Source organism: Rhinatrema bivittatum, chromosome 14 (genome assembly GCF_901001135.1).
Source record: "Rhinatrema bivittatum chromosome 14, aRhiBiv1.1, whole genome shotgun sequence".
Classification (NCBI taxonomy): Eukaryota; Metazoa; Chordata; class Amphibia; order Gymnophiona; family Rhinatrematidae; genus Rhinatrema; species Rhinatrema bivittatum.
The window spans coordinates 76,527,018-76,541,218 of NC_042628.1; the positions used below are offsets into that span (position 1 = coordinate 76,527,018).

The 14,201-nt window shown below is 51.8% G+C and overlaps 1 protein-coding gene across 1 annotated transcript in view; it reads right to left on the reverse strand.

Annotated features, from left to right (window-relative positions):
- Positions 1-2,567: 2,567 nt before the first annotated feature.
- The window catches only part of LOC115075641 (suppressor of tumorigenicity 14 protein-like), a 148,628-nt gene continuing 136,994 nt past the window's right edge, over positions 2,568-14,201 (reverse strand). The window contains exons 22-30 of the mRNA XM_029576215.1: positions 11,491-11,620; positions 11,303-11,407; positions 10,009-10,116; positions 9,195-9,308; positions 6,813-6,935; positions 4,524-4,707; positions 4,005-4,273; positions 3,773-3,909; positions 2,568-2,948 (exon numbers count right to left, since the gene is read on the reverse strand). Of these exons, the coding sequence (XP_029432075.1) occupies positions 2,787-2,948; positions 3,773-3,909; positions 4,005-4,273; positions 4,524-4,707; positions 6,813-6,935; positions 9,195-9,308; positions 10,009-10,116; positions 11,303-11,407; positions 11,491-11,620 (1,332 nt within the window). The 3' untranslated portion in view covers positions 2,568-2,786. The remainder of the gene's footprint in view (positions 2,949-3,772; positions 3,910-4,004; positions 4,274-4,523; positions 4,708-6,812; positions 6,936-9,194; positions 9,309-10,008; positions 10,117-11,302; positions 11,408-11,490; positions 11,621-14,201) is intronic.

Sequence of the window (14,201 nt, forward strand, 5' to 3'; positions counted from 1 at the left end):
TCTTGTGTTGGGAATGGCAAAGAGACCTCATGAAGATGTCCTGAGGACTGCTGTGGAATTCCAGTGCATATCTTTCTTGTATGACGTCCAGTACCCATTTGTCCAAAGTAATTTCGACCTACCATTGGTAAAAGAAAGAAAGAGAGACAAGCGAACCCCTATCTTCTTGTCCCGAAGGTGGGTCGGTAAAATTTCATTGGGGGGGTTCGGGACAAGCCTGAACCCAAACCTGCCCCTCTCCTGGCCTGCCGGGTACGAAAGGGGTCGAGATCTCTAAAATGTCAAAATTTCTGTAGGGGCGAAAATACTGGGAACCCCTGGAATGACCCCTCATAGGTGAGGGGCGCTGTGACTGCTTCCTCTTATCTACCAGTAACCGAGGAAAATGGAGATTCACCCCCATTTACTGGCCAGCTTTTCCAACTCGTTCCCAAATAGGAGTGATCCTTTAAAGGGCATCTTTGTAAGATTAGCTTTGGAGGTTGCGTCGGTTGACCTGTTTTGCAGCCCTAGCTTCTGTCTGGCTGCCACCACTGAGACCACACCTCTGGCCGAAGTACGGACTAAATCAGAGGCTGTGTCTGCTAAAAAGGCGGCAGCGGGTTCCATAACCGCTGTGGAACACCCCGGATTCATCAACCTATTGAGAGAGAAGCAGACATGAACACGCCACCAGAATTGATCGGTAAGGTCATTGCTACACCGCCAAAGGTTTGTTTAAGGCTAGACTCAGTCTATCATGCGCATTTAAAAAAAATTTTTTTTAAGGCTGCTCCTCCTTCCACTGAGACGGCACAGACCAGACCAGTGCATCCACTTTAGGGAAACGCAAACATTCCCTTACCGCTGGGTCCAGAGGGTATAGGAGCTTCCAACATTCAGCCCCCTTTAACGTTTGCTTCTGGGGCATCCCATTCCACATCAATCAACTCTTGGATGGCATTCATCACGGGGAAGTAGCAGGAGGCCTTCTGCAGGGAAATCAGAATGGGATTCTTCTTTGGTTCCATCAGAGTCTGCCCCAGGAACTCCCAGCATCTTCAGGGTTTGGGAAACCAGGGACGGCAATTCGTCTCTATGAAAGAACCGTTTCATGATCTGATATGGTTCTAACCTGGGGTGGGGGGGGGGGATTTCCCCATCTTCCAAGGAATCTGTATCCTCCTCTTCATCCGTGCCGTCTGGGTTCCTGCCAGGGATACCCTTGGTAAGGCGAGGCATACTTCAGGGTTTGTCAGTAGGAATGGGAGAGGGAGGGACCACCGGCTGAGGTTCCATCTGGACAGGGGCAAGAGAGCAGTAGACTGTGCCTGCACGAAGGTTTGTAGCCTCTGGAAAAACTCCATCTAGGAAGAGGCAGCCGGGTTCATGCCTAATCCAGGAGGTACTGAGATGGGACCAGTTGAATTTCCCTCGTAGGGGAATATTGAGGTCCGGTGTACTTCCAGTTAAGGCAGTGATCAACCATTCGTCCGAATGGGTGGAGGCCAATTCTTCTTGGGGCTTTCTTGGAGTGCGGAAATAAGTTGGAGTCCAGGTCAGACTGAGAGGCTCTAACATGGCAAGCATTGCAGAGAGCAAGGCGCTTAGTTTTCTTGGTTGGTGGCCCCATTGGCAGCAGTAGTTGTGCGCTCTCTCAGTTCACGCTTAAAAATTTATGCATACAAATTAAGAGTGTCCGGGCGGGGCGCAGCGATGTGCACAGGCCTCCAGTCACGCCTGATGTTATTCGCACAGCACGTGCACAGAGCCAACACACTGCGCATACTGACATCCTATGGAGGGCAATACAGCATGCACACACAAACGTGTGCAAGATGGCACCACCGTGGCCTACCATGGTGTGCTGACCAAGACTATAGCAGGGCCTAGCCCACTGGGGGCTGCTCAACCTGCTCAGAAGCCCAATTCCCATTACCCGAATGGAAGCGGGAATGATGTCAGTATGGCGCGCCGAGCACGGAGACAGAGGGGAGTCCTACAGAAACTCCCTCTGGTCGTCTCTGAAATGGGAGGTAATCTTCCTTCCTTTATTTATTACTTTCCTGGGATCAGTGCTTACTGGCTGAGTACAGAGACTGTCTCTGGCTGTGGGGGGAGAGGGCTTTGGCCGACTGTCGTGCTCGGCTTCCTGCGCCTGTTGCCTTTTGGCTGCTTAAGCAGCAAAGTCCATGCCAGGAACCAGCTACCGGACCAAGGCACACCTCTGAGGGATCTCGGAAATCACCTCAGGAATTCTCAAAGGGGGGAGGGATCTTTAGGTATCACCGCAGAAAAGTGGGGCTCAATTACCTCCAATTTAGAATGTAGAATTTCTCCTTCCAAAAAGTACGACAATCCCCATAGGGAGATGTATGTCCACCATCTGCTGGAGACTGAGAATACGACAGCTGAGGTCACTGCAGGGCTATATGCGATAGATTTGCAGCCTGACTGTCTCCATCTGCTGGCAAGGGAGCAAAACCCATTGGTCTTGAGTCCATCTGGCCACACACTAGGAAATAAAGTATTTTTAATAAGTTAATAAGAGAGATGTGGGTAAGATGTGACCTCAGTACAATTACACCTTAAAATTCATATTTTTATTGTTTATGGACAAATCTATTTACAGAATCTTTCTAAAAGCTTCTTCCTGTGGAAAAAAATAAAAAGCATGCACACAGTATTTACATCTTTTGAGGAAATTGCTTTCGTACAGTTTGCCTGGAGCATCCTGGGGCAGTGGTCTGGCTGTTGTCATGGTAACGGAGCAGGCCCAGGTCTGAGAAGTGGGGAGAGGAGGCGTTTCAAAGTCCTGTTTGCGCTCTCACCCATTCACGCAGCTCGGTCACACGGCTGTAGATGCCGGGGTTGTTTTTCCGGGCGCAACCCTCGCCCCAGCTGACGATGCCACCCAGGAACCAAGGGCCCCCATCCTGACTGCAGGACAAGGGCCCGCCAGAGTCACCCTGCAAGAAAAGAACCAAAAAAAAGGAGGATGGTGAGAAGCCACCCCCCTCCACATCTCTTCCCTCCATCCAAGAACACTCTTATTCCCCCGCTCCACCTACCCACTCCCCCCCCCCCCCCCCCCCCCGGTCACTCTGTTTCCCCAGCTGCCCTATGAAGCTCTGGCTCTGATCAGAGGGACCCTGGACGTGCAGGTGTCGCATGGATGCACACTGGAGCCAGAGACCATGTCAAACCCCTCCTGCAAGAGCAGGTAAAACCAGGACGTTGGTCATGGATGCACACTGGAGCCAGAGACCATGTCAAACCCCTCCTGCAAGAGCAGGTAAAACCAGGACGTTGGTCATGGATGCACACTGGAGCCAGAGACCATGTCAAACCCCTCCTGCAAGAGCAGGTAAAACCAGGACGTTGGTCATGGATGCACACTGGAGCCAGAGACCATGTCAAACCCCTCCTGCAAGAGCAGGTAAAACCAGGACGTTGGTCATGGATGCACACTGGAGCCAGAGACCATGTCAAACCCCTCCTGCAAGAGCAGGTAAAACCAGGACGTTGGTCATGGATGCACACTGGAGCCAGAGACCATGTCAAACCCCTCCTGCAAGAGCAGGTAAAACCAGGACGTTGGTCATGGATGCACACTGGAGCCAGAGACCATGTCAAACCCCTCCTGCAAGAGCAGGTAAAACCAGGACGTTGGTTACCGCCAATCACTGCAGAAATAAAACCTTTAGGTCTGTCTAGAGAGATGAAGTCAGCGGTCAGCGGAGGGGAGGCAGACGGAGCACGTTACACAGGGTCAGCTGGGCGTTCTCCATACCTGACACGCATCGATGCCGCCCGTGAGGTACCCACTGCACAGCATCCGCTGGGTCACCTGGCCCTGAGTTACATCATTACACACGGTGTCATTGATAATCTTCACCTCGGCCTTCTGAAGCACCATAGCCAATTGCCCTGCAAAACCCGTACCACATGTGTGATGAGTTATTAGCGTCAGCTGGAGAGCACATGAGAGAGAGAGCGCGCGAGAGAGAGAGATGCAATCATACCATGTTCGCTGAGAAGCCCCCAGCCGGTGACCCAGCAGGACATGCCACTGGGGAAGACGTGCGTCCGTGCCGGGAGGCAAATAGGGTGGATGGTGTTGGAGAATACCAGCGGCTCCTTGAGCTGCAGGAGGGCAATGTCATAGTCGAAGGTGTCCGGGTCATAGCCGGGGTGCGTGGTGATGGATTTCACCCCCCTCACCTGTATGTTGCGCAGGTCCCTCTGGGTGCGAAGACCGCTGTACGTGCTCCAGCTTCCGGCGTCGGCGTAGCTGTAAGAAGCAGAGGAGCATCAGCTTTCAACTCCCCCCTCCATGCAGCAGATCACTGGGGAAACACTAAGGTGAGCCCCCCTCCACCCACCTGGTTAGGTTTCCCTTGCCAAACTATTTGTATAACGTGTGAGTGTCAGTCCCTACCACAGCGCCACCTGCAGGGAGGGGCAGAGCTGAGGATCTGCAGATCTGTACTCCCTTGTAGGGCGAGGGTACAGAAACGGGCCCCCTTCACGGGGAAACTCACTTGTTTTTCTGGGTTCTCTGGAAGCAGTGAGACGCAGACACGAGCCAGCGCTCGGAGATGATGGAGGCCCCACAGGTGTGGCCCTGCCTGCCGAACTGCAGGCTGACCTGCCAGGGCCACTCGCCCACGTCGGCATCCGTGCCCCCCACGATGCGGTTGTGCTTGTACGGACGAACGCCACAGCCTGCGGATGCAGAGTGCACGAGGAATCAGTGAGCGAGAGACCCGCTCGTCCATTCTCACCTGGGATAACGCAGCAAACAGGGCCGGGCCTGCTCCCGGAGCGAGCTCCTCTGTCTCCAGCATAATTTACAATTAGCCTGGCAGTGACAAATCTTCCTTTTCCCATTCTAAATCGTAATTGCAGGCAGAGAGCAGGGCGACAGCTGATTAGTGGTAGAAATAGGTTACAGGAAGGGTAAGAAAACAGCGGGAGATAAAGGCAATACCTGCATTAAAGCTAACAGATGCAAGTCATAACCATCCGGGCTACTATGGGGGCAATAATGAGAAAACTGCCCGCCTGGGGGGCCAGACCCCACAGGTACGTGCAAGCAAGCCTGCCTAGGCTTTTATTGCAACGACCGCCCCTGGAAAAGTTACAACCTACTCTCTGTGTGACTTTCTTCCCACTGGAAACCGTGGGGGCAGGTTTGACCATCAAACTATGCACACGTGTGAGAGGAGGATGCCCAAGTCTGCCCCTTGGTGGTTTGGTAGCCGTGGCCTTAGCAGGTCAGCAGGTGCCGGACGTGAGAGCCAGAGCCTGCCCTGAGAGTGGCGTCAGCCTGCCACACTCCTTTGGGAAAGGCTTTGAGGCCTAACGCAGGGGGAGTCTAGAGATAAGCCACAGCGGGGGGGGGGGGGAACTCGTGCCGGGCCTTCTCCCTCCAGGGAGCCAAGGAAGGATTTCCGGGAAAGGGGGGGGGGGGGGGAATTCCTGGGAGAAGAGGCTGAGGCCCACCCAAGGGAGAAGGGGGACTCTGCAGCGTCCTGGACGAGGGCACCGGGGAGTAAAATCCACAGGGGCTTGGCTCATCAGGCAAATCAGCTGGAAGCTCACCTGCGAGAGAAGAAAAAGGGACGGAAAGAGCGGCAGCTCCTAACAGGCCCAGGGTGGGAGGGTACATGTCCCAAAGAGCTTACCTTTGCAGGAAGGAGTGTGTGAGAGACTAAGTAGTATTTCTGGACTTAGTTGCTGTGGAGAAATATCCACGGGGCTTCTTCTGTTGGGACATTTGGAGTGGAAAGCGAGTTTTGGTGGGACCTTGAGCAGAAGAAGCCCCAAAGAGACAAAACCCCAAGGGCCTGGAAAAGGCTGCCTTGTCCCTCTTGTGCAGGAAGCCTTGGAGGTCAAGGGGGCCTCGCTGGTCCGTGGCCCTCCCCACGCACCCAAGAGCTGGCTGGGCTGGTGGGGGGTTACACATTATTCTCTCTGCCCCCCCCCCCCCCCCGGGTGAAAGGATGTGTGCTGAGTGCCACGCAGCTCCCAGGGAGGACGACATGCAAAGCTCCCATGTTTTAACCCATGGAAGGGGCCTTGACGTGTCTGCTGTGAGTGCCTGCAGGCGCGCGCGCTGTGGGAGAGAGTGCCTGCAGGCGCGCGCGCGCTGTGAGAGAGAGTGCCTGCAGGCGCGCGCGCGCTGTGAGAGAGAGTGCCTGCAGGCGCGCGCGCGCTGTGAGAGAGAGTGCCTGCAGGCGCGCGCGCGCTGTGAGAGAGAGTGCCTGCAGGCGCGCGCGCGCTGTGAGAGAGAGTGCCTGCAGGCGCGCGCGCGCTGTGAGAGAGAGTGCCTGCAGGCGCGCGCGCGCTGTGAGAGAGAGTGCCTGCAGGCGCGCGCGCGCTGTGAGAGAGAGTGCCTGCAGGCGCGCGCGCTGTGGGAGAGAGTGTGTGCAGATAGAGGCCTTGGTCGGCTGGAAAGCTGGGCCTGTAGGTGGTCTCCCAGCCTTACGAGGGATTCTGCGGCACTTGGACAATTTCATTACAGTCCTGAGGAGGCAGCCCTGGGTAAGGTCGCTTAACCTGAAAAAAAATCCCAATCGTTGATCTCTGCCAGGGTGGGGGAGCAGAGCAATGCAACAGCAGCGCAAACAGATGGAGTTCAGGCTGGCTTCATATTTGGGGAAGGGGAGTAAGATATTCAGGAAGAGTCCGGCTGATCGGGGGTGGATTTTGAAAGATGGCCCCCGACCCCACGCAGGGGATTCATGCTGGTGACACAATCAGTCTGCGAGCGTCTGATAAGAGACTACGACAGCTTCGATCAGTTCCCCCCACACCCCCAGACTCACTGCAGGCCTCCTCATCGGAGCCATCCTCGCAGTCCCTCTTCTGGTCACACTCGGGGTTCACGTGGCTGGTGCAGGCTCCGTTCTTACACCGGTACGTGAAGTTCGTGCAAATCCCTTCAGTGACTGGTGAGACAAAAAGAGAATAAGCCACAACGCGTTCAATGTAATAACTCATCCCACGGGGCCACTGCAGCCTCCCACGGAGGTTCCCACAGGGCACAGGTCAGGCCTAGTGCAGCAGGAAGGCAATGACCCTCATTCATTCAGAGGTCTCGCCCCCTATGTCTTCCAAGTCGTCATTTAACAGTTCTCAAAACGTGACGGTCTGACCAGTTAACGTCACATGAGCCTTCAAACGTAATTTACAGTACATATAAGCAAAGAATTGCAGCTCGCCCCCAACCATTCACATCTGGAAATAAAAGTCTTATGAACACATCTGTTCAGATCTCAGCCTTCTGTCCAAGCGAGAAAAGAAGCCGCCCTGCCCAGGAGAGCTAAGGGTGTGATTCTTCATTGCACCCTGTTATCCTATCTAAACCCCCAAAGAGAGCTTCAAACTAAAAATTACAAATCATAAGCACAATGCAAATCAAAATACATTCTAACTACCATCATAAGAAATACCTAGAAATAAAAATAAAACCAAAAGAACTGAACGCTTCCTGTATTTCGTTTACAACAAAAAAAGATTCGTTTGCACATATTCTCTTCGTTTACAAAGAGAAAAGGGATAAAAGCTGGGAAGATCTGCTCCTTGCTAAGGAGGCCTTGTCCGCTCTTCCAAGCCTCTGCCCTGCCTATCCTGGAAAAGCTGGCGCCTACGCCAGACGAAACCACCAAAGAAAGGGTTTGGCCGGGTCCCTACGGTGCTAGCAGGCCCCTTAAATATGAGGCAGCCCTGCACCTGACTGGCGGCCACGAGGCAGAACGAGCGGGGGTCAGTCCTGCCGGTGGGAGACCCGCAGACGGGTAAGAAAGTGGAGGCTTTTCCTTTTGGATGAAGTACAAAATGTTTCCAATGCAGTTTGCTCAGTACAGACCCAAGCCACGGCTGAGCAATCTCAGGAAAGAGATTTCATTTCCAGCTCCCGTGGTTGAGTTCTTTACTCATTGTCGGGCCGATTCAGTAACGTGCGCTCGGCTGAGCGCACCTCTAGCCCCGGTTTGGCCGTGCGTTTGACGTGCTATTTTATATATATATATTTTATATAGTAAGGGGTAATAGCGCGTCAAAAACACGCGGCCACCCCCCCCCCCCTTGAAACTAATAACGCTCATCACATGCAAATGCAGGCTGATGGCCCTATTAGTTATTCCCGCGCCATACAGAGAGTAAAATGTGCAGCCAAGCCGTACATTTTATTTTCAAAAATTAAGGCCTGCCCAAAGGCAGAAGATAATTTCGGCCGGCACAGGGAAAGTGCACAGAAAAGAAGTTCTGTGCACCCTCCAAGTTAATATCGTAGTGATATTAAGTCGGAGGCCCCAAAATTAAAAAAAAAAAAAAAATTAAATCTGCAAGCGGGTCAGAAGACGGACGCTCAATTTTGCCGGCGTCCATTTTCCAAACCCGCGGCTGTCAGTGGATTCGAGAACGGACACCGGTAAAATTGAGAGTCGGCTGTCAAACCCACTGACAGCCACCGCGTCTGTCAAAAAGGAGGCACTAGGGATGCACTAGTGTCCCCAGCGCCTCCTTTTACCATGGGCCCTCATTTAAAACACTCGATCGCATGCCCAGGAGAGTGGCTTGGGCGCGCGTCGGGAGAGCGGGCGCTCGCCTTGGAGCGCGGGCTCTCCCGCGGTTTTTACTGTATCGGCCCGTGTGTGATTTATGCCGGGAGAAGCTTTACTCACCCTTCCTGTCCTATAGAGAGTAGGAGTGAGGTTTGTCCACTCATCCCTTTGTCCCTCAGTTCCCATCTGGCAAACACTGGAGGAGGAGGAGTGCATATACAACTGGCACCGTACTTGGGTGGAAAGAGAAGGAGAGGAGCCCAGCAGAGACTACAGAGGAGGAACAAGATCAGGTAGGGGGATCGAGGGAAATTCAGGCAAATTCTTAAGGGGATAGGAAGATGCTTTCCAGTTTGCCCACAGCGTCTTCATATTTCATCCACAGAGAAAGAAAGGACCCAGAGGGAGAGATTAAGGGACCATGCCTTCACAGATTTGCAGCCCAAGAGAAACTTTCAGCAAAGTGTCCCATTAGTCCTGTTGAAGATCATCTTCGGTGAACGTTGATACTGGAAGCCCATCCCCATGGCCAGCATTTATTGGCCTACGATCAAAGCACACGTAACGCCCAGAGCCTTATCATCCCCGCCCCCCAGTACAGACTGAGAGCCCTCAGACAGCAGCAGCACCTCCAGGACTCACCGTTGGCACAGCCGGCCTCATCGCTGAGGTCTGCACAGTCGGCCTGGCCATCGCACTGCTTCGTCCGGGGCACGCAGGTGTGGTCACCACACTTCCACTGCTCTGCCGTGCAACCTGCTCCCCGAAGAGTGGGAAACAAGACATTTGGGAAAGGCGGTTAGAGAAAGCCGAATAATGAACAGCAGGGAGGTGTGGGGCATTGAGGCTGAAGCAGTGTCAGGAGTCGACCTCCTGCAATATCCTCCCCACCCGGGGTCAGCAGGACGTGAAGGGGCAATAAAACCCAGATCAAAACCATTGCATTTAAGAGGCTGACCCTCCTCCCAGTCCCAGCAGCTGCTCCTCCTCCCCAGGCTTTTGGATTACTACTGGGAACCCCCTGCTGTGCCCCAAGAAAGTGAGAAGAAGCTGGAAGCAGCGGAAGGGAGTGGTGGGGGAGCAGGAGATATCCCGCACCATCTCTTCCCCCCCTCTGCTTTTCAAAACCCGAGATCTGGCCATGAGGGTCAAGTAAAATGCAACCACCGAAACAGGTCTGACTGAATTTCATTCCTGGACAGATTTAGGATTTTTAAAGGGGAGGGGAACAGAGGGCATGGGGCATCATCATCCCTCAGTGCCTCTCCTGCCTCCCTCCTCTTCTGTGCCTCCCAGGTTCCTCCGTATTTCTTGGGGCCACACTGGAGGAAAAAAAAAAAAAAAAAGAGAAGGAAGAAGGATTGTGCCGCCTCGTTTAAGCAGGAGATGGGACGGTTTCTACAGACCCAGGACCGTCCTGTATAAAACGTCTGAGGTGTGCGTGCGTCAGACTCACCGCACTGCCGCTCGTCACTGCCGTCCCCGCAGTCGTCGCTGTGATCGCACATCCAGAGCCGGGGCTTGCACAGGCCGTTGTCGCAGCGAAACTGGTCAGAGTTGCAAACTGAAGGGAAAAAAATAACCAGGAGGGGGAAGAGAGGATGAGCTGAGCCTCCACATAACAAGTGCTTCATTAGTGAGCAGTGAGTCCTCCCTCCCCACTCAATGAAAAGTGGGAGAGAGCCTGAATTAGAGCAAATCAGGGTGAGGTGCAGGACCTCTCTCAGAGGCCTTCTCATGGGATAGTGTGGGAGGCTGGGGGTTGGAGAATTAGAGCAAATCAGGGTGAGGTGCAGGACCTCTCTCAGAGGCCTTCTCATGGGATAGTGTGGGAGGCTGGGGGGTTGGAGAATTAATACAAATCAGGGTGAGGTGCAGGACCTCTCTCAGAGGCCTTCCCATGGGATAGTGTGGGAGGGTGGAGGGTTGGAGAATTAATACAAATCAGGGTGAGGTGCAGGACCTCTCTCAGAGGCCTTCCCATGGGATAGTGTGGGAGGGTGGAGGGTTGGAGAATTAATACAAATCAGGGTGAGGTGCAGGACCTCTCTCAGAGGCCTTCTCATGGGATAGTGTGGGAGGGTGGGGGGTTGGAGAATTAGAGCAAATCAGGGTGAGGTGCAGGACCTCTCTCAGAGGCCTTCTCATGGGATAGTGTGGGAGGGTGGAGGGTTGGAGAATTAATACAAATCAGGGTGAGGTGCAGGACCTCTCTCAGAGGCCTTCTCATGGGATAGTGTGGGAGGCTGGGGGTTGGAGAATTAATACAAATCAGGGTGAGGTGCAGGACCTCTCTCAGAGGCCTTCTCATGGGATAGTGTGGGAGGGTGGGGGGGTTGGAGAATTAATACAAATCAGGGTGAGGTGCAGGACCTCTCTCAGAGGCCTTCTCATGGGATAGTGTGGGAGGGTGGGGGGGTTGGAGAATTAATACAAATCAGGGTGAGCTGCAGGACCTCTCTCAGAGGCCTTCTCATGGGATAGTGTGGGAGGGTGGAGGGTTGGAGAATTAATACAAATCAGGGTGAGGTGCAGGACCTCTCTCAGAGGCCTTCTCATGGGATAGTGTGGGAGGGTGGAGGGTTGGAGAATTAATACAAATCAGGGTGAGGTGCAGGACCTCTCTCAGAGGCCTTCTCATGGGATAGTGTGGGAGGGTGAGGGTTGGCTCATGAAGCCCAACCAAAGCAGAGGGCCCTAGAGCACAGAGACGCTCTTGTTTCCGGGGCGGGGGACTGGGAGCTCTTTACCGCAGTTCCTTTCGTCGCTGAGGTCCCCGCAGTCGTTCCAGCCATCGCAGGTGAGGGAGGTGGCGACGCAGAGCCCGTTGGTGCAGGCGAACTGGTCAGGACAAGCTGCAAAGAGAAGTGGGGGGAATAACACAACCTGTCTGCAGCATGGGAAAGGGGGGGCTGCCCGCCCTGGCGCGAGTACTTACGGTTCTGCGGGTCGTAGGCTCTGTACTCTGCCAGGAAGCCCTTGTCCGTGAAGGACCGGTCCGAATGGAAGCTGACCTCCAGAGTGGGGCCGGCGCTGGTCAGGGCCAGAAGGTACGTTCCCCGCAGTACCTGGGACAAGGAGAGGGGGGAAAGCATCAGGATCTGCCAGTGGGGAGAGGGTGGATTGAGGTGGGAGAGACGGGGCGCAGGAGTCCTCTAGAAACAGAGAGAGGAGGTTGGAAAGGGACCCAGGCCAGCTCTTTCCTGCAGATATTTAAGTGCTTTAGTTGAAAATGTGCATCTAGTCTTCTCTAAAAACCTGGAAGGCTTCCCTCATGATGAAACATCTTCCCCGCTGCAGTCCCAGCTCTGTTACACACGTCTTCCTGACCAGGTCAGGGCTGGCAGAGAAAGGCCACAGAGTCTCTACAATACCTCCTGTGCCTGAACGTAGCGCGCCTTCAGCTAATCGATGAAAGAGCCAGGCCTAAGATACACAATACGTTAGGTTTAAGGAATACACCATCTCCAGCTTTCCCTCACGCGCGAGAAAGATCCTCTGCGCCACTCCCAGGCTTTATTGAGTTTTGTCTCCATCCATCCGCCACTCTTTTTGGTGGAAATATTTCCAATGTTACGCTCAATACTGCCCCTTTAAGCACCAGACCACAGGCTCTTGTTTTAGAGCTGCCGTTCCTGCTACACACCCCTAGCATCCCTCCGCCTACCACCTTCTTATTTTGTTTTGCTGCCTTGAGGCCATCTGAGATGATCCCTCATGGTCTCGGTCTTCCTTGGTGCACACTCAGTGAACAGAGTCCCTGCATTTTTTTTGCTGTATTCTTTCTTTATTTATTTAAAATCTTTTCTATACCGTCGTTTAGTATTGCACCATCACAACGGTCTACAGAGAGGTATGTAAATTTTATGTTTGGTTAATATCTTACTAACAGTGTGCCAAAACATTTATCGGTAACATGTTTTCATAATATAAGGTATATGATGCGTGATCTGGATCTTGTCCTATTATATGATTAATAGGAGAGAAACCATACAAGAATTGAACTTTATACTGCAGATCTCTTAAATTAGTCTATGAGAATGAGTAAAAAACAATACGATATAGGCTACCCGGTGACTTTCGCTGTGTGGAGATGTTTTTTTGCTTGTTCATTTATACATTCTATTCTTCAATCTCATTGTAAAATGCCTTTTTGAAAAGCCATGTTTTTAAACTTTTTTTTTTAAAGAGTTTTAAATCGCTCTGTAATCTTGTTCCGAGTGGCATTGTGTTCCATAATGCTGGTCCAGCTAATGATAGGACTCGTTCTCTAACTTGGGTCAGTTTTGCTGACTTGACCGAGGGGATGGTTAGAAGAGCTCTATTGGCTGTTCTAAGATTTCTCTGGGGGACGTGCAAGCATAGCGCTGTGTTTAACCAATGAGCTTTTTCTTCGTTTATCAGTTTGTGAATTGTGCAGAGTGTTTTATATTGCACTCTTTGTTCTATTGGCAGCCAGTGTAATTCGGCAAGTGTTTGAGTGATGTGGTCCCTTTTGCTTTTACCAGTAAGCATTCTGGCAGCAGAGTTTTATAAGATTTGTAGAGGTCTTATTGTTGAATACGGTAGTCCCAGGAATAGTGTGTTACAGTAGTCTGTGCTGGTGAATATAAGTGCTTGCAGAACTGTTCGGAAGTGGCTTGGGTTAATAGGGGTTTAAGCCTCCTGAGGACCATAAGTTTGGCATAGCCTTCTCTAACTTTTTGTGATATGTGTTGCTTAAGGCTGAGTTCCTTGTCAATTATTACTCCTAGGTTCCGAGCTTTCTCGGTTAGTTCCACTTCTTGATCGTTTTTAAATTTGATGGGGTTTTGAATTACCCCAAAGTTTTTACGTTCTAGGTATATAAATTCATTTTTTTCGATGTTAATTACTAGTTCCATTTGGTTTAGTAATTGCTTAATTATATCTAGGTACATCATTGCTAGGTTTAATGTTTTATCAATTGTTTCCTCTACGGGTAAAATTAGTTGAATGTCGTCAGCATATATGTAGTGTTTGATACCTAGTCCAGCCAGGAGGTGGCATAGAGGCAGCATGTAGATGTTAAATAGTGTCGCCGAGAGTGTGGATCCCTGGGGTACTCCTGTTTTTAGCTCAATTTCTGTCTGATATTGTGCCTTTAATCTGTACTTGGAAAAATCTATTGTTTAGGTAGGATTTGAACCATTTCATTGTTTATTTATTTATTTAACAGCTTTTTATATACCGGTGTTCGTGCGAGCACATCACGCCGGTTTACAATAAACTTGCGAAAGGAGGAAATTACAAAAAACAAGGGAGTGGGAGATGGAGCAGGTTTGAGAAAAAAGGGGGGGGAGAGGGGGGAAAGTAAAGGAGGAAGAAGATAGTAGCTGAGAAATTAAAAGGAACATAACATTATTTACATGAGAGGCAATAAATGAGGGATAAACATTGTCACATAGTTACAGCGGATAATGAAGGAAATATGGATTGTATGGAGTATATATATGGAGGCTTATTTACGGTAGTTATGGCAGGAGAAGAAAGACAATTAATTTTAACTTTTAACATGCAGATTGTACAGGTTGTAAGGTAGATGGGGTGCGGTAAAGTGTAAGGGGGGGGTACTGTGACTAGGGGGGTTTGCCCGTCTGAAGAGCCAGGTCTTGATGCCTTTTTTGAAGT